This window comes from Bubalus kerabau, chromosome 12 (genome assembly GCF_029407905.1).
Source record: "Bubalus kerabau isolate K-KA32 ecotype Philippines breed swamp buffalo chromosome 12, PCC_UOA_SB_1v2, whole genome shotgun sequence".
Taxonomy (NCBI): domain Eukaryota; kingdom Metazoa; phylum Chordata; class Mammalia; order Artiodactyla; family Bovidae; genus Bubalus; species Bubalus kerabau.
The window spans coordinates 17,077,178-17,102,992 of NC_073635.1; the positions used below are offsets into that span (position 1 = coordinate 17,077,178).

Below are 25,815 nucleotides of genomic sequence, written 5' to 3' on the forward strand. Positions count from 1 at the left end.
TTCCACAGTTTATTGTGATCCACACAGTCCAAGGCTTTGGCATAGTCAATAAAGCAGAAATAGATGTTTTTTCTGGAACTCTCTTGCTTTTTCCATGATCCAGCAGATGTTGGCAATTTGATCTCTGGTTCCCCTGCCTTTTCTAAAACCAGCTTGAACATCTGGAAGTTCATGGTTCAAGTACTGTTGAAGTCTGGCTTGGAGAATTTTGAGCATTACTAGCGTGTGAGATGAGTGCAATTGTGCGGTAGTTTGAGCATTCTTTGGCATTGCCTTTGTTTGGGATTGGAATGAAAACTGACCTTTTCCAGTCTTGTGGCCACTGCTGAGTTTTCCAAATTTGCTGACATATTGTGTGCAGCACTTTCACAGCATCATCCTTTAGGATTTGAAATAGGTCAACTGGAATTCCATCACCTCCACTAGCTTTGTTCGTAGTGATTCTTCCTAAGGCCCACTTGACTTCACATTCTAGGATGTCTCGCTCTAGGTGATTGATCACACCATTGTGATTATCTGGGTTGTGAAGATCTTTTTTGTACAGTTCTTCTGTGTATTCTCACCACCTCTTCTTAATATCTTCTGCTTCTGTTAGGTCCATACCATTTCTGTCCTTTATTGAACCCATCTTTGCATGAAATGTTCCCTTGGTATCTCGAATTTTCTTGAAGAGATCTCTAGTCTTGCCCATTCTATTGTTTTCCTCTATTTCTTTGCACTGATCACTGAGGAAGGCTTTCTTATCTCTCCTTGCTATTCTTTGGAACTCTGCATTAAAATGGGTGTATCTTAAGGACAGAGAAAGATACTCATACTAACACTAATCAAAATAAGGCTGGAGTATCTATGTTCATTGGCTTTAAAAAAAAATATTTATTCATTTGTCTGCAAGTTGCAGAGTGCAGGATGTAGCTCCCCGACCACTGATCAGACCTGGTCCCCCTACCTTGAGAACCCAGTGTCCTAGCCACTGGACCACTAGCGAAGTCCTAGCGTGTTTTCTTATTTGTTGAATTTAAGAGCTCTTTATTTGGATGCAAGCCCTTTATCAGATGTGACATCTCTCTCCCAAGGCTTTTCTAGTCTCTTTCATCTTTTAGCCTTGTCTCATTTTTAGGTATTAAACCACAGTGAAGTGAAGTCACTCAGTCATGTCCGACTCTTTACAACCCCATGGACTGTAGTCTACCAGGCTCCTCTGTCCATGGGATTTTCCAGGCAATAGTACTGGAGTGGATTGCCATTTCCTTCAGGGGATCTTCCTGATCCAGGGATCGAACATGGGTCTCCCGCATTCTAGACAGATGCTTTACCATCTGAGCCACCGGGGAAGTCCTATTAAACCACAAGTCCAATCTAAATCGATACTTTCATCTAGCATGCAGTTAAACCTTGCCCTTTCACCCAACTCAGACTAGGTCTGCTAATTTTTAGACAAGCCCAGAGAAATACCTTGTTCTTTTGCTTCTCTTGCCTCATTCATAATTTCTGGTATTTTCATAGGTGGGGGCTATGGGGGAGGAAGAGTTAAGGAGCTAAGAGTGAAGGTGACCATCAGTCCTGAGTCTCTGCACTGCTCCCCCTCCCCACCACCAAATGCCAGGAGGTAGATGCTAAGTCATTTCAGTCGTGTCTGACTCTGTGTGACCCCATAGACGGCAGCCCACCAGGCTCCCCCGTCCCTGGGATTCTCCAGGCAAGAACACTGGAGTGGGTTGCCATCTCCTTCTCCAATGCATGAAAGTGAAAAGTGAAAGTGAAGTCGCTCAGTCGTGTCTGACCCTCAGCGACCCCATGGACTGCAGCCTTCCAGGCTCCTCTGTCCATGGGATTTTCCAGGCAAGAGTACTGGAGTGGGGTGCCATTGCCAGGAGGTAGAGATCAAGTAGATTTAAGGATTCTCTTGTCTTCCTGCAGTTGAGACACAGCACTGGAAGGGCTGAATCATTTTTGTTACTCTGTAGGTTTATGAGGGTGGGGAAACCATGGCAGAGAGAGGTGAGATATTATTTTCTCCTTGTGGCATACACTCCTGTTCTCTATAGATGATTTAGACCCTAACTTGGTTAGAAGTGGGGATAAATCCTTCTTTCACCCACCATAAGGAGAGGAAGATCAGGGAAACACAAAACACTCCAAGAGCTCTATTCAGAGAAAATTCTCTCTACAAATACAGATCACGCTCTTGCCATCTCTAATGTATGAACAACAGGTGAGAGCTGGACTTGCTTTGGCCAAATCTTGCCTTAACGAATCTACTCTCTCCTCATTAAAATACTGAAGTGCTCATCACTTATTGTGCTCAACTGAGACAATAGACAAAAATGTCATTTAACATTCCATCACATCAGAAAGAGAAAGGATATAGTGAAGTCCCTAAGAATGCAGGCACATTGCATTTTCTGGACCTAAGAGAGAAAAGAATACTTCTGGTTGTAACCCGGATAAACTTGTGGTACCTTTAGCCAGCATCAGAATGCTATCATGCTCAAAAGACACCTTGGTCTGACATCTGGCTTTGAAAAGAAATGTAAATCCTTCCTCAAAGAAGTTTCAGATGAGGAAGAGATAATGATAAATAATAAACAACCCAACTTCTAGCCATTTTAACCTTCTATATTGCCAGATTTTAGTGGCAACTGTTCAAAAATCTCCCTTTATGTCATGCTCTTCTCCATCCATTCTATTCTTCCAAGAATAGCTCCATACTCTAACACAGTTTAGCCTTTTTAGTTCTCCAGTTACTCACTCAAACTTTATCCCTGTTAGCTAAACAAAAGTCCTGATAATTGAGTGAGTATATACAGAAACATTTTAAGAAGGTGAGGGAGGGTGAGTGGATTAAAAAAGCTATGAATGCTAATACATTAATAGTTTTGCTCCTGACACCTTGATAAACATAATCTAATTCTGCTTTCTTTTTTCTTTTTTCTGGTTTAGTCGGGACTGGTGAAACTAGCCTACCACACGTACACTTCATTCAAGAAAAAACCACTTCCTTTGAAAGAGATAAAACTAGTTTTCCTGTCGTTCCAAGGGATCGAGCACAAACCCCTGTCAGTATTCAAAACCTCTTCCTTGATCATCATGTACAACGAAGAGTGATGACTATTTCAACAACTAGAAAATCTTCTAAGCAAGCCTATTGGCACATTCCAGAGACTGCTACTGGTTCCATATTTTTCCCCAGGTGTCGTTCAGCTTCAGCTCGGGTTTTTGGGAAAGAAGTAAGCAAAATGGAAGGTCCAGAGAAATCAGAAGGGCCATTAAAAATACAAAACATTTACGCCAGCATTTTAAAAGACATTCTGATTCTCTCTTCGGAGTTCTCCAGAGTTCCAAGTGCCACTCCTTCAGTGCCTAGTCCCAAGCTCAAGGAGATTCACTCTGACCACTTTTTACAAGAGAGCAACATCTATACTTTTAAGCAGCCCCTGTTTCGTTTAAGCGCAACAGTGCCGATCCCTATACCGAGGACGCCTGTGAAAGCCCGTCAGTGGTCTGACCGTGTACGCAGCCGAACGGTGACACTCAATATTACTGATTTCCCAGGTCCCATGCTCCTACCGTCACCAGTTTTACCAAGGAAACCTCTAAGACAGTCTGTGATAGGTAAATCCAGTCTGGAGATGGTCTGTAATAATGGGGTCAAGTAGAGCAAAGGCAGAGGTGCATCCCAGCACATGGTGGTTCCCGCTTGGGTTTGCAGGATAGAATGATGGGATTCCTTTTCGCCTGTACATTTAATAGATGGGGCAGAATGCAGTGACAGAAATCCTGACCTTGCCAGTCTGGCAAGGACAGACTGGAAACTCGACCCCCGACGGTGGTGATGGAAACCAGATAAAGCCTTTCAAAGGATCAGTTCAGTTCAGTCACTCAGTCATGTGCAACTCTTTGCAACCCCATGAGTCGCAGCACACCAGGCCTCCCTGTCCCTCACCAACTCCCGGAGTTCACTCAGACTCACGTCCATCGAGTCAGTGATGCCATCCAGCCATCCCATCCTCTGTCGTCCCCTTCTCCTCCTGCCCCCAATCCCTCCCAGCATCAGAGTCTTTTCCAATGAGTCAACTCTTCGCATGAGGTAGCCAAAGTACTGGAGTTTCAGCTTTAGCATCATTCCCTCCAAAGAAATCCCAGGGCTGATCTCCTTCAGAATGGACTGGTTGGATCTCCTTGCAGTCCAAGGGACTCTCAAGAGTCTTCTCCAACACCACAGTTCAAAAGCATCAATTCTTCGGTGCTCAGCCTTCTTCACAGTCCAACTCTCACATCCATACATGACCACTGGAAAAACCATAGTCTTGACTAGACGGACAGAAGCTCATAAAAAGGAGCGGTAGGAATGAATGGGCCTCCATAAGGTGGTTTTGATGAACTCTAGAAGCAGAATGCCAGTGCAGATGGATGCCTTCCTGGGTGCATTTTTTTCCATGGGTAACCTCAATGCATTAAAAGATGAACAATTATAATAATGTCCTAACATCCTCAACATGAAATTTCATGCACATCTAACCATGGTCCTATTTTAATTTTTTTTCTAGAAAGCCGTGTAACAGAACATGAACATACAGAAACTGTCCCAAAGCAAAGCATGCTGAGCCTACCTGAAGGTAAATAGAAGGTTTATATTGTTCTTTAAAAAATTATATGTATGATTCTCTCGCCATGGAAGTATTTGTGATTTTGTGCATTTGTGTATATGTGTGTGATTCACATATATGTCACACCTCATTATCAGTTCCTTAAACTATTTACTTAGCAACTTTTTTTTTTTTTTTTTTTTTTGGCTGTGCCGGGTCTTGGGGGCCGCATGCAGGATCTTCAGTTACAGCATGCAGAATCTAGTCCCCTGACCAGGGATCGAATCCGGGCCCTCTGTATTTGGAACACAGTCTTTACCATTGGACCACTACAGAAGTCCCCAGCTACTGTTTTTAAAGTGCTGACTATAAACCCAACTTTGTACTGATGTTGGGATCATAAAAGCTAGAGTATTCTTAATCTGAGTGGGGAAGGATGATATGGCATCATGACAGCTCCTTGCCATGTGCCAGCACTGTTTTAAGTGCTTTGACCTTAGTTACTGAGCAGAAACAAATGAAAAATCATGTTTAAAGAAAGATTACTTCATCCTACACCTCACATTATTTCTATAAGCAATTTCACAAATAGTGTGTAGTTAACAGTTCCCAGTTTTCAGGTACACAAAGAAAGACAAAATGAATGGGAACTGGCAGAAAGAGTAAGCAGTAGAAACGGACCCACAGGTGTTAAGGGTGTTGGGTGTCTCTAAACTGGGCGTGCGCTGGACAGTGCACTAAGGAACACAGCAGGAAACATTGGCTGAGACGCTAAGTGAGCATGAATTTTACCAGTTGCACAGGAGACAATCCTTAAAGTTTTCAAGCTCTGTTGAAGTGCAAGGGCTTTGGTAAGCTTTCAGCTGAAGACCCAGAGGACCCATGCCTTGGGAATAAAAATGGTGTTTGAGGAGAAAGGACAAAACTAAAATAGGTTATCCCCTACAAAACTCAAAACCAATCCTTGATAAATCACAGTGATCCTTCCTGTCCAGTCAAAGAAAACCTAGAGACAGATGATATTATCCAGACCCTTTAAAGTTGTTATCCAGAATGTCCAGCTTTAAATTGTAAAATCACAATTTTTTTCAACATCCTAGAAACAGGATAAAATGTCTGAAAACCAGTAGAAAGAAATAGGTAATAGGATGAGAATCGCATGTTCAGATACTAGAATTTTTAAATGAGGATTTTAAAATAATTGTGATTACTATGTTGAAAAAAAATAGTTGGAGAATTTTATCAGAGAACTAAAATTTTTGTTTTTAAAAATAATCACATAAAATTTTAGAACAGGAAGCATAATATAACAAATGAGTGATTCAATGGATGTGTTTAGTAGGAGATGGTGGCTCAGATAGTAGAGAATCTGTAATGCAGGAGACCCAGGTTCGATCCCTGGGTTGGGAAGATCCCCTGGAGCAGGGAATGGCTCCCCAGTCCAGTATTCTTGCCTGGGAAATCCCATGGACAGTGGAGCCTGGCGGGCTCTAGTCCTTGAGATCTCAGAGAGTCGGACACGACTGAGTGGCTAACACTTTTCAATCTCACACTTTACACAGAAGAACACTCCAACCATAAAACTTTCTTTTCTCCTCAGTTGTATTGAGATATAATTCACATGTAACTCTGTATACATTTAAAGGGTTTGATACATCAATATATGGTAAAATGATTACCACAATAAATTTAGTTAATACCCATCACTTCACAATTTTTTCTTGATGAAAATTTTAAACTTTACTCTCTCAGCAACATTCAGATATAGTTTCAAATGTGTGTAATATCATTAACTGTAGCAACCACAGGGCTGTCTGCGCACACTAGCCTTCTAGCCGCTCCTGTCCCTGTCTGTGACATAAATTACCTTCTGGGTGTCCTCCGTGTCACGTGCGTGTGTGTGCTTAGTCGCTAAGCCGTGTCCGACTCTTTGCAACCTCATGGACTGTAGCCCACCAGGCTCCTGACTATGGGATTCTGCAGGCAAGAATACTGGAGCGGGTTGCTATTCCCTTCTCCAGGGGTTCTTTCTGACCCAGGAATTGAACCTTCGTCTCCTGCATCTCCTGCACTGCAGGCAAATTCTTTACCACTGAACCACTGAGAAGCCCCTGCACGTCATAGGCTTGAACAAATCAGGTTAGCGTCTCTAACTTACAGAGTTTATTCCTCTCTGATGTTTCCCTCTTTGAAAGTTCCAGGTGAGTTTTAGCATCCTCAGATCCTTCAGAGATCTGTCAGGGAATTTCTAACCACCTCTGCCGCCTCCATCTCCCTACCTTTCAATCAAAAACCAACTGTGTGAGCTTAGCCATGAGTGTGGGTGGACAGAAAGCAGGCCGCAGACTTATGTCTTCACTCATTCTCCATTCCTGTTGCTGTAGTCCCTCCCACAAGACAAGGAATCTCTGTATCACGTCATACATCTTCATTCTGTGGCTAACTTTCACATCTGTTGATCTGAAGTGGGTTTATTTTAGAAATTAACAACTGAACATTGTTGTCTCTGGTCTAGCATGCCCCATTTCTTTTCACTGAAGCATAATATAAGACCTGCTGAGATGGTAACATTTGTTGGCACAAGTAATACAGCAAGAATGGCTGGGAATGTAAAATATATTTCAAAATATCTTCCTGCCACTCCTGGCTGTCTGCTTAAATAGGACTTAAAAAAAAAAAAAGATAGTTCTATTTATTTATTTTTGGCCAAGCTGCATGTGGGATCTTAGTTTTCCAGCCGGGGACTGAACCAGCACTCCCTCACCCCCTGAATTTGAAGTTCAGAGTCTTAAACACTGGACCGCCAGGGAAATCCCTTGAGTAGACCATTCTTGAGGAAAGGTGAAACCCACAAGGATCATGATAAAGTAAATGCAGGTGGTTGCTGTGTGGCTACTCCTGAGTTGTTTAGGTTTTCACTTTCCTTTCCTTGTGTGAGGTCTTCAAACCGAGTTACATAGGGTATTGGAATCATGTGTCAAGGTGATATTAAGGAAAAAAGCAAGGTTGCTCCTTGGGATGTGATCTTTATCTGAGATATGTTTATATGGTACCCTTTCTTCATTTTGTGGAGCAAGAAGTTGTTTCTGTAATTCATTGTAAAATCATATATTTTTATATATAGTACAAAAGTCTGATGGAATCTAAATTATTGAGGTAGAAATCTATTAGCTTATGGTTTTCTTTTTGAAAGACAACTGTGCTATCTAATATTTAAAAGTTTGGCCAGTAGAACCAACTGAGGTTGGGTGGATGAAGGTTGTAGGGAATCTCCAACATGAGGTTTGAAGATTAAAAGGAATCTCTTCCAAAGGATGTATCTAGGTAACCTACTTCTGTTGACTTACCAGGCTTTTCTGGTGGCTCAGATGGTAAAGAGTCTACCTGCAATGCAGGAGACTCAGGTTTGATCCCTGGGTCAAGAAGATCCCCTGGAAAAGGGAATGGCTACTTGTTCCACATGCTTGCCTGGAGAACTCCATGGACTGAGGGACTTGCAGGCTATAGTCCATGGGGTTCCTAAGAGTCAGACACAACTGAGTGACTAACACTTTCACTTTTCACTGCTTCCCTGGTGGCTCAGTGTTAAAGAATCTACCTGTAATGCAAGAGACGCAGGAGATCCCTGCAATCCCTGGGTTGGGAAGATCCTCTGGAGAAGGAAATGGCAACCCATTCCAGTATTTTTGCCTGGGAAATCCCATGGACAGAGGAGCCTGGAGATCACAAACAAGTCTGACATGATTTAGTGACTAAACAGTAACAGCAACAATTGTTACAATACAAATACCTTTTAAGTTTCACTCTAAGTGATGACACATTAATGTTTCACGTTTTGTTTTGTTTTGTTTATTTAGGTAGCATTAAATCTAAAAAAATAGAACCTACAGTGGCACCTGTCATACAAGGTGAAGGTTTCAAGACTGTTGTGGCAACATGCTATGAAACAATAGTAGCCATGACCAACCTGGCCATACTAAACTGTCAAATCCATGGAAGAAATGCACTTAATCTTAAGGTATGCTGGATACTTTTAATGGCAATTTCCTGTTGTATTGTCAGGCATTTTTTCTCTAGGTTTCCTAACTTAGGTTACTCTCCATGGTATTGAAAGAACATGAAGTGGCTGGGGCAATGGAGTTGTATAGTAAGAACAGTTTTGTGTTCTCTGGAAGTTAACTTGGTATCAATCCAAACTAGATGATTTAAATTTAGGATGCCAATTTAATTTTTATGGTAACCATTCCTAAGAAGCTGTCTATAAAATATACACAAAAGAGCATGAGAAAGGAATCAACATGACAGATTACAAAAAATTAATTGAATGCCAAGGAGGCAGTGATGGAGCGAACGAGGAATAGCAACAACAACAAAATTCTAGAAAGGCAAAACCACAGTGACAGTGACGCTGTCAGTGCGGGTGCTGGTTGTGGGGGAGGGAGGGAAGCATACAGCAGGAGCAAAGGCGTTTTCTAGGGAAGTGAAATTATCCTGTATGATTTAATATTATCATAATGGACACATTTCATTATACACCTGTCAAGACCCATAGAATCTATGACACAAAGTTTGAACTCTGACATAAATTTTGGATTTAGGTTGATCAGATCAGATCAAATCAGATCAGTCACTCAGTCGTGTCCGACTCTTTGCGATCCCATGAATCGCAGCACGCCAGGCCTCCCTGTCCATCACCAACTCACGTCCCATCGAGTCAGCGATGCCATCCAGCCATCTCATCCTCTGTTGTCTCCTTCTCCTCCTGCCCCCAATCCCTCCCAGCATCAGAGTCTTTTCCAAGGAGTCAACTCTTCGCATGAGGTGGCCAAAGTACTGGAGTTTCAGCTTTAGCATCATTCCTTCCAAAGAAATCCCAGGGCTGATCTCCTTCAGAATGGACTGGTTGGATCTCCTTGCAGTCCAAGGGACTCTCAAGAGTCTTCTCCAACACCACAGTTCAAAAGCATCAATTCTTCGGCACTCAGCCTTCTTCACAGTCCAACTCTCACATCCATACATGACCACAGGAAAAACCATAGCCTTGACTAGACGGACCTTTGTTGGCAAAGTAATGTCTCTGCTTTTGAATATGCTATCTAGGTTGGTCATAACTTTCCTTCCAAGGAGTAAGCGTCTTTTAATTTCAGTTGATAATGATGTGCTAATGTTAGTAATGCTCAAAATTCTTCAAGCTAGGCTTCAACAGTACGTAAACCGAGAACTTCCAGATGAACAAGCTGGATTTAGAAAAAGTTGAGGAACCAGAGATCAAACTGTTGGATCATAGAAAAAGCAAGGGAATTCCAAGAAAAAACTTCTGCTTCATTGACTACATTAAAGCCTTTGACTGTGTGGATCACAACAAACTGTGGAAAATCCTTCAAGAGATGGGAATACCAGACCACCTAACCTGCTTCCTGAGAAACCTGTACGCAGCACAAGAAGCAACAGTTAGTTAGAACCAGACATGGAACAAGGGACTAGTTCAAAATTGGGAAAGGAGTATGTCAAGGCTCCTTGTATATCATTACCTTGCTTATTTAACTTCTATGCAGAGTACATCACGCACATTGCTGGACTGGATGAATCACAAGCTGGAATCAAGATTGCCAAGAGAAATATCAACAATCTGCAAATGATAGCACCCTAATAGCAGAGGGTGAAGAGGAAATAAACAGCCTCTTGATGAGGGTGAAAAAGGAGAGTGAAAAAACTGGCTTGAAACTTAACATTCAAAAAACAAAGATCATGGCATCTGGTCCCATTACTTCATGGCAAATAGAAGGGGAAGAAGTGGAAACAGTGACAGATTTCATTTTCTTGATTTCTCCAAAATCACTGTAGACTGTGACTGCAGCCACAAAATTAAAAGATGCTTGCCCTTGAAAAATAAGCTGTGACTAGCCCATATAGTGTATTAAAAGAAGAGACATCACTTTACTGCCAAAGATTTGTATAGTCAAAGCTATGATTTTTCCAGTAGTCATATATGGATTTGAAAGGTGGACCATAAAGAAAGCTGAGAGCTGAAGAATGGATGCTTTCAAACTGTGATGCTGGAGAAGACTCTTGAAAGTCCCTTGGACTGCAAAGAGATCAAACCAGTCAGCCCTAAAAGAAATCAACCCTGAATATTCACTAGAAGGACTGATGCTGAAGCTCTAATACTTTGGCCACCTGACGCAAAGAGCTGACTCATTGGAAAAGATCCTGATGCTGGGAAAGATTGAGGACAGGAGGAGAAGGGGACGACAGAGGATGAGATGGTTGGATGGCATCACTGACTCAATGGACATGAGTTTGAGCAAAATTCTGGAGATAGTGAAGGAAAGGGAAGCCTGGCATGCCGCAGTCCATAGGGTTACAAAGAGTTGGACATGACTTAGCTACTGAGTGATAGCAACATTAGTCCATTGATTATAACAAAACATACTGGTATGTGAGATACTGATGTTGGGAGATACACTGGTTTGTGTGGGGAATAGATATGTGGAAAAGAAAGATCTCGAATCAATAACCTAACTTTGTACTTTAAGGAACTTGAATAAAAGAGTAAACTAAACCCAAAATTAGCAGAAGGGAATAACAAAGATTAGAATGGAGATAAATGAAATAGGAAAGGAAAGCAAGAGAATCAAAGAAACCAAAAGTTAGTTCTTTGAAAAGATCAACAAAGTTGACCTTTAGCTAGACTTAAAAAGAAAGACAGAAGGGACAAATAAATAAAATCAGGAATGCAAATGGAAAAGTTACTATTGGCTTCAGTAAATGGGATTATAAGTAAACACAGAAGTAAATGGGATTATAAGAGAACAGTAGGAACAGTTATATGCCTGCAAATTAAATATCCTGGATGAAATGAAACATTTTCTAGAAAATCACAAATTAACAAAACTGACTCAACAACAACTAGAAATTTGACCAGACCCCTAAAATGTAAATAGATTTAATAAATAATCAAAACTTCCAAACAAAGAAGAATGCAGGACTGAATGGCTTCATGGGTGGATTTTGCTAATTGTTTAAAGGAAAATGAACATCTATACTTCCCTAAAACTTCCAGAAAATAAAAGAGATAGGGACACAACCCAATTCCACTGCTGAATAGGGGAATTCCACGCCACAAAACAATTCTTGAACACCAGCTGGGTGTTCTACAATTCAACTCAATTCTGACAGTATCTATCCAGAGATAACACTGGGTTCCACAGGGAAAGTGCTCAGTCCCACAAGACCGCCCTCCACTTCGGACACCAATCACAAGCCCAGGATGTTGACCTGCGATTCAGACCAACCATCTACAGATTGGAGGTTCCAAGGACCCCCTCCAACTCAGGATGCCAATCATAAGGTGTTACCTATACTTCTGACCATGTCCATGCTAAATCGCTTCAGTCATGTTGGACTTTATGCGACCCCATGAACTGTAACCTACCAGACTCCCCTGTCCATGGGATTTTCCAGGCAATAATACCAGAGTGATTTGCCATTTCCTCCTCAAGGGCATCTTCCCAACCCAGGGACTGAACCCACGGTTCTTATGTCTCCTGCACTGGTAGGCAGATTCTTTACCACTGGTGCCACTGGGAAGCCCCATACTTCTGACTGACAGGCCATAAACCAGAAATTCTCACAGCCCGGTTCTTGGCTTCCATTAATTTCCTAGAGTGGCTCACAGAACTCAGAAAAGCGATTTACTTTCTTGATTACTGGTTTATTACAAAGGATATTAAAGGATATGAATCAACAGCCAGATGAAGAGATACATTGGGGAAGATATGAAGAAAGGGTTCAGAGGTTCCACACTCTCTTCAGGTGCTGCTCTTCCCAGATCTCCTTGTATTCACCAGCCTGGAACGTTCCACACCCTGTTCTTCTGGTTTTACGGAGGCTTCATTAATGGGTATAATTGATTAAATTTTTGACCATTGGTGATTGAGCTTAGTCTTTAATCGTCCCCCTCTTCAGAGGTGAGGGGATTGAAAGTTCTAACCTTCTAATCACATGGTGGGTTCCTCTGATAACCAGTCTCCATCCTTAGGAGCTTTTCAAAAGTTACTGCATTTACGTAAGGACAGTTGTGCAATAAAGGGGTTTGTTATGAATAACAAGACACCCATTTTGCCTTTATGGCTCTGAAGCAACTTCAGGAACTGAAGATAAGGAAATAACTATTATGGCAAAAAATGCTCCCATTGCTCTTATTATCTAGGAAATTCCAAGGGTTCTGGGAGCTGGTAGCCAGGAACCATGGACGAAGTCCAACTATATATAAGAAATATATTTTGGTCTTTCAGATGACCAAATGTATTTTTTACTAAGTAAAAATATCACAATCCAGAACACATTTTATGCTATCAGTATAACCCAGATATCATAGGAAGATGAAGACACCACAAGAAAACTATGGATCAATACCCTTTGTTAATTAATTAATAAAATTGCTAAATCCATGATATGATTAAGAAAAAAAGAAACTCTGAACACCAAATTCAACACTTAAAAAGGAGAAATCACCACATTTTCTCAGACATTAAAACAGAAAATAATGAAATAATAAGAACAGTATTTTCCCAATAAATACAACAACTGTGATAAAATGGAAAAATTTTAGTCCAAATTAAGGGATACATCTTCCTAAGTCAGAAACTAGCATATTTAGGCAGTTAAAAATCTTAGATAGATGTTAGATTAATAAAAAGATAACAGAGAAATAGAAGTAGAGACATGAAAAATAGGGGGTAAAGAGAATTAAATATAAAATATATTTATTTATTTCAGCATGTAGTGGACAGTCAATAAGAGTTTGCTTGTTATCAGTTGAAATAATGCCTGTCACACATATAACACTGTATTAATTACATGCATAAATACTTGGTAGTTTTTCTATTTTGTTTATTCACATATTTAAGAAATTATTATCATGAAAGGCTAAAGTAAATGAATGGAAGATTATTCTAGGCTTGCTATTATATCAAACATTGTCATTTAGATTATGTGCTCATCTTTTTAAACTCTTTTTTTTTTTTTGTATAAAATATTTTGTGCATGGTAAATAATTAACTTTTTCTCTTGTCACTTTCTTCTAGGGCTTTTTTCTCCTAAATTGTCCAGATCTAACACCTTTGGCTTTCCAATTGATATATCTTAATTTATCATATAATAACATCTGTTACTTCCCCACAGAAGTAAGTCCATTTTATTATTGTATAGATTGTCATGATTTCTTACTATTTATAATAATCATTAGTTTAAAATAGACAGTTATGGTACGTGGAGTTACTGTAAAGTAAATGTATTTTGGATTGCATCCCAAAAGGCTTACTTTCAAAAGTACCGAAAGTATAGTACATTTTTCTTAGGATGTCCGAATGACACAATCCTCAAAGACTGTGTTATAGTCTGGTTCTCAAATATGTTCTCATAATTAAACAATGCATGTAAAATTATTTTTTTCCTGATTCTGAATAAAATCTAAGATATACCTTATCTATGTTAATTGGAAGTTTTAAAGACAATCTTTAGTGACCAGGTAATAGGATGTTGTAACAAGTATTAATTATCGTAGGCTGAAATAGGATATTCTGCTCAGTAAAACATATCAAGGATAATCAGATATGGGAAGAGGTAATTCAGTGTCATTTTATGTAAATAAGTCATTATGACTAATGAGGACAATTATAGCCATTCATTTCTCCAGGGGGTCTTCCCGATCCAGGGATCAAATTCAGGTCTCCTGCATTGCAGGCAGATTCTTCACCATCTGAGCCACCAGGGAAGCTCAGGACAGATTATGTTTCCTGTGTCTTTAGTCATTGTTTAATTGGTCATGGGGTGTTTTGTTGTTTTGTGAATTGATATCCAGAATATTGACTTTTAAAACAAACTGATTTCCAGCAAACTGACTTGCTTTCTGTTTCAAATATGCAGTATTGAAAACATACATTTTCATTAATTTCTCTGTAATATTGTGTTTTGCCTTTTCGTCCTGTTCATGGGGTTCTCATGGCAAGAATACTGGAGTGGTCTGCCATTCCCTCCTCCAGGAGACCACATTTTGTCAGAACTCTTCACTATGTCCCATGGATGAGATGGTTAGGTAGCATCACCGACTCCATGGACACGAGTGTGAGCAAACTCCAGGAGGCGGTGAAGGACAGGGAGACCTGGCTTGCTGCAGTCCATGGGGTTGCAAAGAGTTGGCCAGGACTTAGCGACTCAACAACAACTGTGTTTTTATTTTTACTAGAAGAGTTACTTTTTCTTTTTGAGTATGTCACACTAGTTTGCTTAATTTGACTGAGACAAATTGACAAGAATTCCTGAGGAGCGTAGGGATCTTAGTTCTTCATTGTTAATTTTAACCTTTCTTCTAAACAGTTATATGTGAGACATATGGATCTGTCAAAGACTACTTTAACCACTAAAACGTATAACTGTATGGGAGATTTTCTGTTGTAAAATATAAAGTGCTCATTTTTAAAGTGATAGAAATAAGTGGAACTTGCCATTAAAAGGCAAATCCATGCTGTATAGCTATAGATAAAATATTCCAATGAAAATGGCAATGTCCAGACTTGGAAGTGCTTTACTAGGGGCAGGCAAATGATGCCAAGTTATTATCTTAGTGTAAAAGAAATGAATAGAAGACCAGAGGCTGGCATAAATGTGGTGACTGGATTTATTACAAGTTTCATGGAAAATTCAAGGTGGTAGATGCTGGCAGAGGACAGAGCCTACTGAAATAGTTTAAGATAGAAAAAAGTAAAAGCAAAAATGGTAACTGTAACAAACCATATAAATATTTACTTGGTCTCCTTTCTTCTCTTAGCCACAAAATCACATACAGTGGTAATTAAATAATGCAGGTCTGTAACATATACGAATGTAGTATGTATAACAATTATAGTACAAAAAAGGAAGAGGGAATAGAGCTATTTAGTAACATTTCCATATCTCACTGGAATTAAGTTAGTGTAAATCTGAAGTAGATTCTGATAAGTCAAGGTGGATATCACAAGCCTTAGTAATCACTAGTAACTGGGGAGAATATAGTGGGGAAAAAATCATTACAGTAATTAAAATGCTATACTATAAAATATTCAGTTGATGCAGACAAAGACAGCAGAGGAAGAACAAAAATGACAAGACATATAGAACACTGAAAGTTAAACTGTGATATAAACCCAACCATGTCAATAGTAACATTAAATGTGAATACATTCAAACACCCCAGTCAAAAACTACAGTGTGTTAGACTGGATTTAAAAAAACAAGCCCCAGTGATATTCTGTCTAAAGGAGATAGAGTGAAAGAGACAAAGAGGTTAAAAATAAAAGTATAGGAGAAGATATATCACACAGGTATCTCTTACATTCCTCATTCTTTGCATAGTTGCTTCTTACAAAACCACGAGATTGATTAAACAGGATGATTTCCCCACTTAGAAAAGGAACATCCTTGAGTCAAGGATATATAAGTATAGTAGCTACACTATCTTACCAGATCATAGATATGAATGAGGCTTAGCTATTTTGAAGACTTAGCAAAGGTACCTATTGAGATATGTGATATATTGAGAAAAATGAGTGTAACCTACTGATTTTTCTGCTTTAGTTCAAAGGGTTTATTGTCCTACTCATGTTTATTTCTCTTTTCTATTCCTTAGATATATTGTCTTAAACATTTACAAATACTGAATCTGAGAAATAATCCTATCAAAGAAATCCCGTCTACAATTCAACAACTTAAACTCCTTAAATCTTTGAATGTTGCTTTTAATTTGATTACCACTCTTCCACCTGGGTAAGGTTGATAGTCTGAGATTATAAACAGAGAAAATAAAGAATTTATAATTTAGAAAAGGATCAATCTCCCTTTTGAAAGCAGCTAGCTACTTTTGAGCCATTTGATAATTCTTCTTCTGCTCCCATTAGCTGACTTGATTCTTTTTATCTTGTTAAAAAAAAAAAAAAAAAAAACCTATAAGCTACATTGATGGCAATTAATGTGGGGGTGGTAAATGCACATCTAGACATGCATTGTCTGAGTATGGATGAAGTCATCTAAAGAAGCTCAGGTGAGAACTTTATACCTATCCCTAGGGAGCCTCTTTGGATATGGAAAGAACTCTGAACTTGGAATTAAGAATTCTAGCCTTATAATTGAGAATTTTCTATTTGATCTGGAGAAAATCACTTAACCATTCTAGACCTCAATTTTCTAATCTATAAACTAAGAATCTACCTGTATGATATCTCAGATCCTTTAAACTCCAATAAGAATGTTGACATATGGATATAAAAGAGATGGATTTTTTTTTTTCCACATATGGACTGGTAACTGTTTAACTCCTAATGAAAGTTTTGAACCAAAACCCTAACCAAATGCCAAAACAAGGTATTTCTTCTAGTTAGATTTTAACAAACTGAATGTAAGTTAAGGGCAACAAGTTAAGAGCACAGGGACTCTTAAAGAGTTGAATAATGTTTTGCAAAAGAGGGTTCTTATAGTAATTAAAAATGTACATCAAAATTTGTGTATAAAATTGTTCATCTGGCATTGTTTGCAATTAACAATCCAACAAGATCTATATTCATACATTGTAAAACTATTTGGTCATTTAAAAAATTAAAAAGTATGTAAAAATCATATCATTACTGTGTAAAAATACTTATATACATATAAAATGTATTAAACACACATAAAATGTATTAAAAAAGAAAGAATCAATTCTAAGGGAGTAAAGATATTGCATTATGGGTTTTATTTTTGTTTAACTCCTCTATATCTCCACAGTAACATAAATTGTAGTGCCTTGCCCTGCCTTGATATGAGAATCAGCCATTTCTCTTAGGAAATCCTATTTCGTTTTTAATTGGAGGATGGTATTTAAAAAGCAAGAGCTGGGTGCTGGATAGTCCAATTGCTACTGGAATGATATTGCTTGTAGACACTCTCAGTGGCCAGAGATAAGTAACTGAAGTATATTAATCTGTGTGTACACGCATGTCTACAATTGTTTCTGTGTGTACATACACACATATGTACACACAACTCACCCTCTGAAGTTATGCAGGCGTTGACTATAACAAAGGTTAAAAAAAAATCTTAATTTTTTTCTCAGTGGATAACAGGAGAAAATGACATAGAAAATTACCACTTTTAACTGACAGACTGAAAGTTTTGCCTTGCTTTTCTGATACAGTTTGATTTGATTAGCCAGCATGTTCTTTGGGAGAGAGAAGCTGTTTGAAATAAAGAACCTAAGAACATGCTTGTGAACATACTTACTTCATACCTGAAGTAAGAGCTGATTCTGAAAATGCACAAATTTATTTTCCCATATTGCTATTGATTAAAGACAGGGATTGAATTACTTTATGCCCATATATCTGAAGAACTGAGTGGTATGTTTGATTTCATACTAACTTGGATAAACTATTAATATTCTTATAGCTTCCATTTTTTTTTAATCTGTAAATAATATTAATAGTAATGCAGTGGTCCAGTGACCACTAAGATCATCCTAAATTGCCATGAACATATGATAGGCTCTCCATAAATAACAGTTATATTTCCATGGTAGTGTGATGTTATTACATGCAATTATTAATGCTGGCACAATCTTCAGAGCCATCACCAGGGGTCTAGTTTAAGTAGCTCATTGCTCAATGATGTGCTGATAAATAAAACAATGAAATAAATGTAAAACATTCTATACATCCTAAAAATTGTGATAGATTTTTTACTAGTAGGGTATAGATCGTCAGACCAAACTGAGGATTTTTAAACAGATTGCTCTCTAAAACAGATCGCTCTCTAAAATCCTATATAAATGAGATAAATTTCATCTCTAGAGCCTATAGTTTCTTAGCTTTCTCAGTGCTGCCTACAAGCCCAATTAAACATCACAATCAACAAGAATATATCATCAAAGATGAAAGCCTGGAATCAGACTAGTTTGCCTGTACTAAAGAAATAAAGAAAGACAAAATGATTCTAGAAACTTCCTGAGGTAAAAAAGTGAAATAACATAATTTTAAATAAATAAAAAATCGGAACAGACGGTGTTAATATTTTCTTTCCAGAGGTGAAAAAGTCTAAGATGAACATTAAACTGAAAAGGTTTGTTTATCCTTTTTTTTTTTTTTTTTTTGCTTTTCTATTTGATCTCATTCATTTCTCAGAGCAAATGATTTAAAATTAACCAGGATCACCACACCTTTCGAACTATAATGCTGGAGAAGACTCTTGAGAGTCCCTTGGACTGCAAGGAGATCCAACCAGTCAATCCTAAAGGAAGTCAATCCAGAATATTCATTGAATGGACTGATGCTGAAGCTCTGATACATTGGCCACCTGATGCGAAGAGTTGACTCATTGGAAAAGACCCTGATGCTGTGAAAGATTGACAGCAGGAGAAGGAGGTGACAGAGGATGAGACAGTTGGATGGCACCACTGACTCAATGGACATGAGCTTGAGCAAACTCTGGGAGACAGTGATTGGTGTCTGCAGTCTGTGGGGTCACAACTGAACAATAACCACCATGCCTTTCGTTCAGTTGTGATTTCCTAAGTACTTTTGATGTGCTTAGCAGCATGCAAAGCGTTAGATACATAGAAATGTAAAATTGAATCCTTGGCCTCCAGAATGTCACTGTTTAGGAGACAGACATTTGTCACACAGCGTGACAAATTCTCTGATAGAGGTAAACAGAGAAGCACAGAAGAGGCTGCTCACCTAGTCTGAAAAATTCAGGAAGAGTTCCTTGGAAGAGTTGACTTCCAAGTCAAGACTTAAAAAAAGAAAGCTATTTATCAAAGGGTCAAATTTGGGGGAACTGGAGATATGTGAGAACTGGGCTAATTCAGGGAATTTTAGCAAACAAATCCTGGCCTATATGTGAATATAGGGTGAGCTGGACGAGTAGCCTGGGGACGGATCATGAGGACCATTACAATCCACACAAAGATAGTAGGAAGTTATGAAATATTCTGCTCATGGTGCTTTAGTTAATAATCATGCAAGTAACCTTGCATCTTTATGGAAAACAGGAAGGTATTTGATAAGAGCATTCACAAAGACGGGATAATTACTAGGAATTTTGGTGAATGTCATACTCAGCCTTTCCATTCCAGTCTTCAAGAAGCAACTCCCACTTCCACCCTCCAGACAGGACTCTCTGCCTTAGTCTTCGTATTCTTTGGTTCTTACTTTTAAGTACTTCACTTTAACTGGAGAAGAAAATGGCATCCCACTCCCATATTCTTGCCTGGGAAATCCCACGGACGGAGGAGCCTGGTGGGTTACAGTCCATGGGGTTTCAAGAGTCAAAAATGACTGAAGCAACTGAGCACCATACTTCGCTTAATGGAAGGAAAAATCAAGGATATTTCCCTAGGAAAGTCTTAATGAGACTGCACTGGGTTGGAAGGTGTCCCTCAAAAGTTCATGTCCGTGCAGAACCTTAGAATGAGGCCTTATATGGAAATAGGATCTTTGCAGATGGAACTGGTTAACAAGAAGTCATACTTGATTAGGGTGGGATTTGAGGGGGCTCTAAATCCAATAAATGGTGTCCTCATAAGAAGGCCACATGAAGACAGAGATGGAGACTGGAGTTATGCCTCACAAACCAAGGAACACCAAGGACTGCTGGCAGCCCCCAGAAGCTAGGAGAGGGCCAAGGGACAGCTTCTTCCTCAGAGCCTCCAGAGGAACCCACTCGGCTGATACCGTGATTTCAGACTTCCGGCCTTCTGTACTGTGAGAGAATAAATTTCTGTTGTTTTAAGCCCACCCACACTGTGAGAATTTGTTCTGTCAGTCCTAGAAACTAATACAGCAACCAATAAAATATATATTTTAAAATATTGTTAAGAATTTCTCAGCGTATTCTCAGGTGGCGCAGTGGTAAAGAATCTGCTTGCCAATGCAGGAGATGCCGGGGACAGGACATCTGATCCCTGGTCAGGAAGATCCCTTGGAAATGCCAACCCACTCCAGTATTCTTGCCTGAAGAACCCTATGGACAGAGGAGCCTGGCGGGCTACAGTCCATGGGGTCTCAAAGAGTCAGACACCGCTGAGCACAAGGAATTTCTCAGGTGGTTTTTTTTCTAGGTGGGGCTTTATCCACTCCAAACATTTCTAATCAGTCTTAAGAGATAGATGAATTATTTTAGGAAAATTATTGTAATTATACCATCTATAATGTAAACAAAAGCCTATTTGTATAAGTTTCAACATCTTAAAAATATATGATTTATCTCTGTACTTCCACCTACTGAGGAATGAAATGATTTATATCCAGTCATGATAAGCATATAAACATTTTTACAATTCATTTTCTCTTTCTATTAAAGGCTATTTTGCTTGCGTTATCTTGAGGAACTTGATATTTCCTACAATAGTATTGCTTTTATTCCAAATGATATCCAGAAACTCAGGTATTTTGCAAGTAGTAAGTACCCACAAAACATATGCCCCTTAAGGATAGAGCAAAATACAGTTATTTACTTCTTTACATTCATTTAAAATCAAACTATGTAAATATTATCTTATCTCTGAATGCCTTTTACTAGATTTTAGTTGGTTTCTAAGGAGCATTATTATCTTTAGTAAAATTTGATCATTTTATTTCTGCTTTTCTAATATTTTGACCAATTATTTAATTTCCTGTGTAACCATCTTCATATTTTCATAGAAGAATTCAGCCTGTTCATATTTGTTATGGCTGATATATTTAATTTTTTGCCTTCTGTTGAACATTGTATTTACTGTCTCTTCACTTTCTCCTTTTCATATCTCTTTCTTTTTTTTTTTGGAGATTTTTTTTTTCAAGATGCTATTTGTTCTCTTTTTTTTTTCTCCCTTGTTAATTTTGGAACTCCACTGAATTTTCCAAGTGTATTACTGGCTATCTTTCCTTCCCTAAAATTCATAAACACATTTTTTTCCTTAATATTTTATAAAAAGCTTCACCTAACACAATGGTCTGTCTCCCCCCATTGCTGCCTCAACTAATAGTTGAGACTTTTCCCCCGAATGAAACAAAATGCATGTGTTGATGTTTAATTTGTCTATGAAAATAAATTTTCTTTGTATCCCTATTATATTATACGTTATGTAGTATAACATTCACTCTGCTATGTTTGTGATTCTTTCTTTTTCCATAGTGATGACCTGTTGCACAAAACATGTGCTTTAACGGTACCCTGTACACAAATGCGCTTATTTGCATAATATATCAGTTGGTTGCTTTTTAAGTTAAATCTCTGGATTTTAAGGAAATACTTGACACTCACATTTTATTACTACTAAGTTTTATACCAATTTTGGGGCGCATGGGGACAGATGTCCACTTTTTCCTTTTAAAATATGGTTTCCTTTGTTTGCAGATCACTTGAAAAATTGATGGTTGATGGAAATGAACTGACTAGCTTTCCACATGGAATTTTAAAGCTTAACCTGAAAAAAATCCTATTTGAGAATAATTTCACTAATCCTATTTTTTGGAAAGAGACCTCTATGAATGATCCACAACATCTTACTCAAATTACAGCTTTGTTCTTTCTAAAGAATAATCTACATAAATATTATAATGTGATCCCAGAGGAAATCCAAAAGTTACTAAAATGGTGAGCAAATTCTGAAGTCCTTTTTACCAAGACACATTTTTAAGCTTTTAAAATACAGTTTATTATAGGGCCAGATGATAGTTTTATAGTTAAAACACACACATCTCACACCACACCACACCACACCACACATGCAATTCTTTAGATTGTTCCTCTGGCTTTTCTGGCATAATAATATAGTTTGAATTCAGCCTATCTTCTAATACTCTCAAGCTATTACTTAAATCTAAGATGAAGGACAGATTGCGGAGATGGAGCTGGCAACTTCTATACAGTTTTAGTTAAGTCTTTTCTGTGAACCACGAGGCTTTCCTGGTGACTCAATAGTAAAGAATCCACCTGCCAATGCAGGAGACTTGGGTTCAAATCCCTGAGTTGGGAAGATCCCCTGGAGGAGGAAATGGCAACCTGCTCCATATCCTTGTCTGGGAAATTCCATAGACAGAGGAGTCTGGTGGGCTACAGTCCGTGGGGTCACAAGACTCAGACATGACTGAACACATTCCTTTGTTATTTTGTTTTGTATTCCCCGATTACTACTGAAATTGAGAATCTTTATTTTTTTGGAGGTTCTTGGACGTTCACATTTCTACTTCTGTGAATAGTCCATTCATGTGCTACTGTTAAAAGTACTAATGAGCCGGTGTCTTTTTTTAACTGACCTGTCTGGAAAAGGTCAGTTTTCATTCCAATCCCAAAGAAAGGCAATGCCAAAGAATGCTCAAACTACCACACAATTGCACTCATCTCATACGCTAGTAAAGTAATGCTCAAAATTCTCCAAGCCAGGCTTCAGCAATACGTGAACTGTGAACTTCCTGATGTTCAAGCTGGTTTTAGAAAAGGCAGAGGAACCAGAGATCAAATTGCCAACATCCGCTGGATCATGGAAAAAGCAAGAGAGTTCCAGAAAAACATCTATTTCTGCTTTATTGACTATGCCAAAGCCTTTGACTGTGTGCATCACAATAAACTGTGGAAAATTCTGAAAGAGATGGGAATCTCAGACCACCTGACCTGCCTCTTGAGAAATCTGTATGCAGGTCAGGAAGCAACAGTTAGAACTGGACATGGAACAACAGACTGGTTCCAAATAGGAAAAGGGGTACGTCAAGGCTGTATATTGTCACCCTGCTTATTTAACTTCTATGCAGAGTACATCATGAGAAACGCTGGGCTGGAAGAAGCACAAGCTGGAATCAAGATTGCCGGGAGAAATATCAATAACCTCAGATATGCAGATGACACCACCCTTATGGCAGAAAGTGAAGAGGAGCTAAAAAGCCTCTTGATGAAAGTGAAAGAGGAGAGTGAAAAAGTTGGCTTAAAGCTCAACATTCAGAAAACTAAGATCATGGCATCTGGTCCCATCACTTCATGGCAAATAGATGGGGAAACAGTGGAAACAGTGTCAGACTTTATTTTTTTGGGCTCCAAAATCACTGAGGATGGTGACTGCAGCCATGAAATTAAAAGACACTTACTCCTTGGAAGGAAAGTTATGACCAACCTGGATAGCATATTCAAAAGCAGAGACATTACTTTGCCAACAAAGGTCCATCTAGTCAAGGCTATGGTTTTTCCTGTGGTCATGTATGGATATGAGAGTTGGACTGTGAAGAAGGCTAAGTGCCGAAGGATTGATGCTTTTGAACTGTGGTGTTGGAGAAGACTCTTGGGAGTCCCTTGGACTGCAGGGAGATCCAACCAGTCCATTCTGAAGGAGATCAGCCCTGGGATTTGTTTGGAAGGAATGATGCTAAAGCTGAAACTCCAGTACTTTGGCCACCTCATGTGAAGAGTTGACTCATTGGAAAAGACTCTGATGCTGGGAGGGTTTGGGGGCAGGAGAAGAAGGGGACGACAGAGGATGAGATGGCTGGATGGCATCACTGACTCAATGGATGGGAGTCTGAGTGAACTCTGGGAGTTGGTGATTGACAGAGAGGCCTGGCATGCTGCAATTCATGGGGTCTCAAAGCGTCGGACACGACTGAGCAACTGAACTGAACTGTGAGCCTTTAGAAATATGCCTGCATGCGTGTGTGCTCAGTCATGTCTGACTCTGTGACTCCATGGACTGTGGAATACATATGGACCTCACAGACATGGAATATATACATGTGGATACTAATCCTACACTAGGTTATAATAGTCCCTTTGTCTTTAAAACAGCATATATATTTATTTTGAGTGATAAATAAGATATGTATGTATTATAAAAAATTTGGAAAACACAGAAAAATTCCCTGTGGTCACATATAGGAGCAGCTATACTTTCCTGTTTTAGAAAATTAGGATTATTTTATACACATTTTGTGGGAATTGTCCTTAGGGTGTTTTCTTACTCTAAAGCTATACTTTCCTGTTCTAGAAAATTAGGATTATTTTGTACAGATTTTTTTTAGCATTTAATTTTTCACTTGTGTATGTCAAATCCTCAGAGAGAGGGTAAGATCAATAATGAGAAAGGCCGTGTTTCATACTGCTTTGAGTCTGACATAGCGTCAAGCAAAATGTCTTTGCTCTGGTAGTGACGTCTCCTTCATTGCAGCACATCACAGTGCGAGCGGTGCCATGGGCCAATGTTCGGTGAAGGCTTTCGCATCATCCGATCCTACGATGTTTTTGGAGTAACACAGCTTCCTGTTATATTTTATGTCTGTTCCTCTTCCTGCTATAGGAAAGTAAAGGAAAGCAATGTTGTTTTCGATCATGTTCCTGAAAAAAGAATATCTCTAAATCCTGAATTGATGAATCCTACAGTGATTTATGAATCCCACTTTAAAAACCATTAAAGTTGACGTGTACAATCATTCATGTCTTTAAGAGCACAGTTTCTGTGTGGAGATGTCTTCTCACATGAATCCTTTTTGTAATCCTAGCTCCTTATGAACGTTTGTGATTGTTAGGGAATCTTCTCAGAATATTTTTTTGAGGATTACTAAAAAAGTCTTTGAGGATTTCGAAAAAGATCTGGAAAATTTCTTTCAGAGCATGTTTAGTCTAAAAAGAAAAATGTTAAAATCCTTTGCAAAAAGGATTCATCTTACAATTGGTCTTTGTATGCATCCATTCTCAGGGATCCGATAGTAATTCAAAGTCATTGGTGGGGTTTGAGCCTATATGGATTCAAAGTCATGCAGCCAGGTTCTCAATATTCATGCATTTCTATGGAAATTTGTCCAGTGCCAACTGTCTTAATTGTGGATTGCTTTGGGGAATAAAGGATTAATTCCAATACTATATTAAGTTGTTTGAATTCATTACCCAGGCTCTTAGAAAATTGGTACCATCTTTCAATTATCTTGAGCACCATCTCATAAAGCCTGAATCCATAGGCCCGTGTCAGCATTCATTAGGCTTTCAGTAATGGTCCAGCAAGAAAATAAAGTATAAGTACGAAATTACATTGCAAAGCAACATATGCATACAGTAGAACTTGAGGATTCCGGGAGTTGGTGATGGACAGGGAGGCCTGGGGTGCTGCAATTCATGGGGTCGCAAAGAGTCGGACACGACTGAGCGACTGAACTGAACTGAAGAGGAAGGTAAAAGGGCATTTTGATATAACAAACAATTTTAG

At 38.9% G+C, this 25,815-nt stretch overlaps 1 protein-coding gene across 1 annotated transcript; it reads left to right on the forward strand.

The window, feature by feature from the left end:
* Positions 1-1,985: 1,985 nt before the first annotated feature.
* On the forward strand, positions 1,986-25,027 carry LRRC63 (leucine rich repeat containing 63). The gene is made up of 9 exons (XM_055543112.1): positions 1,986-1,998; positions 2,941-3,612; positions 4,548-4,616; positions 8,444-8,604; positions 13,676-13,774; positions 16,255-16,391; positions 20,955-21,038; positions 21,990-22,229; positions 24,784-25,027. Exons 1-9 carry the CDS (start codon positions 1,986-1,988, stop codon positions 25,025-25,027), a joined length of 1,719 nt encoding a protein of 572 aa, XP_055399087.1.
* Positions 25,028-25,815: the final 788 nt, after the last annotated feature.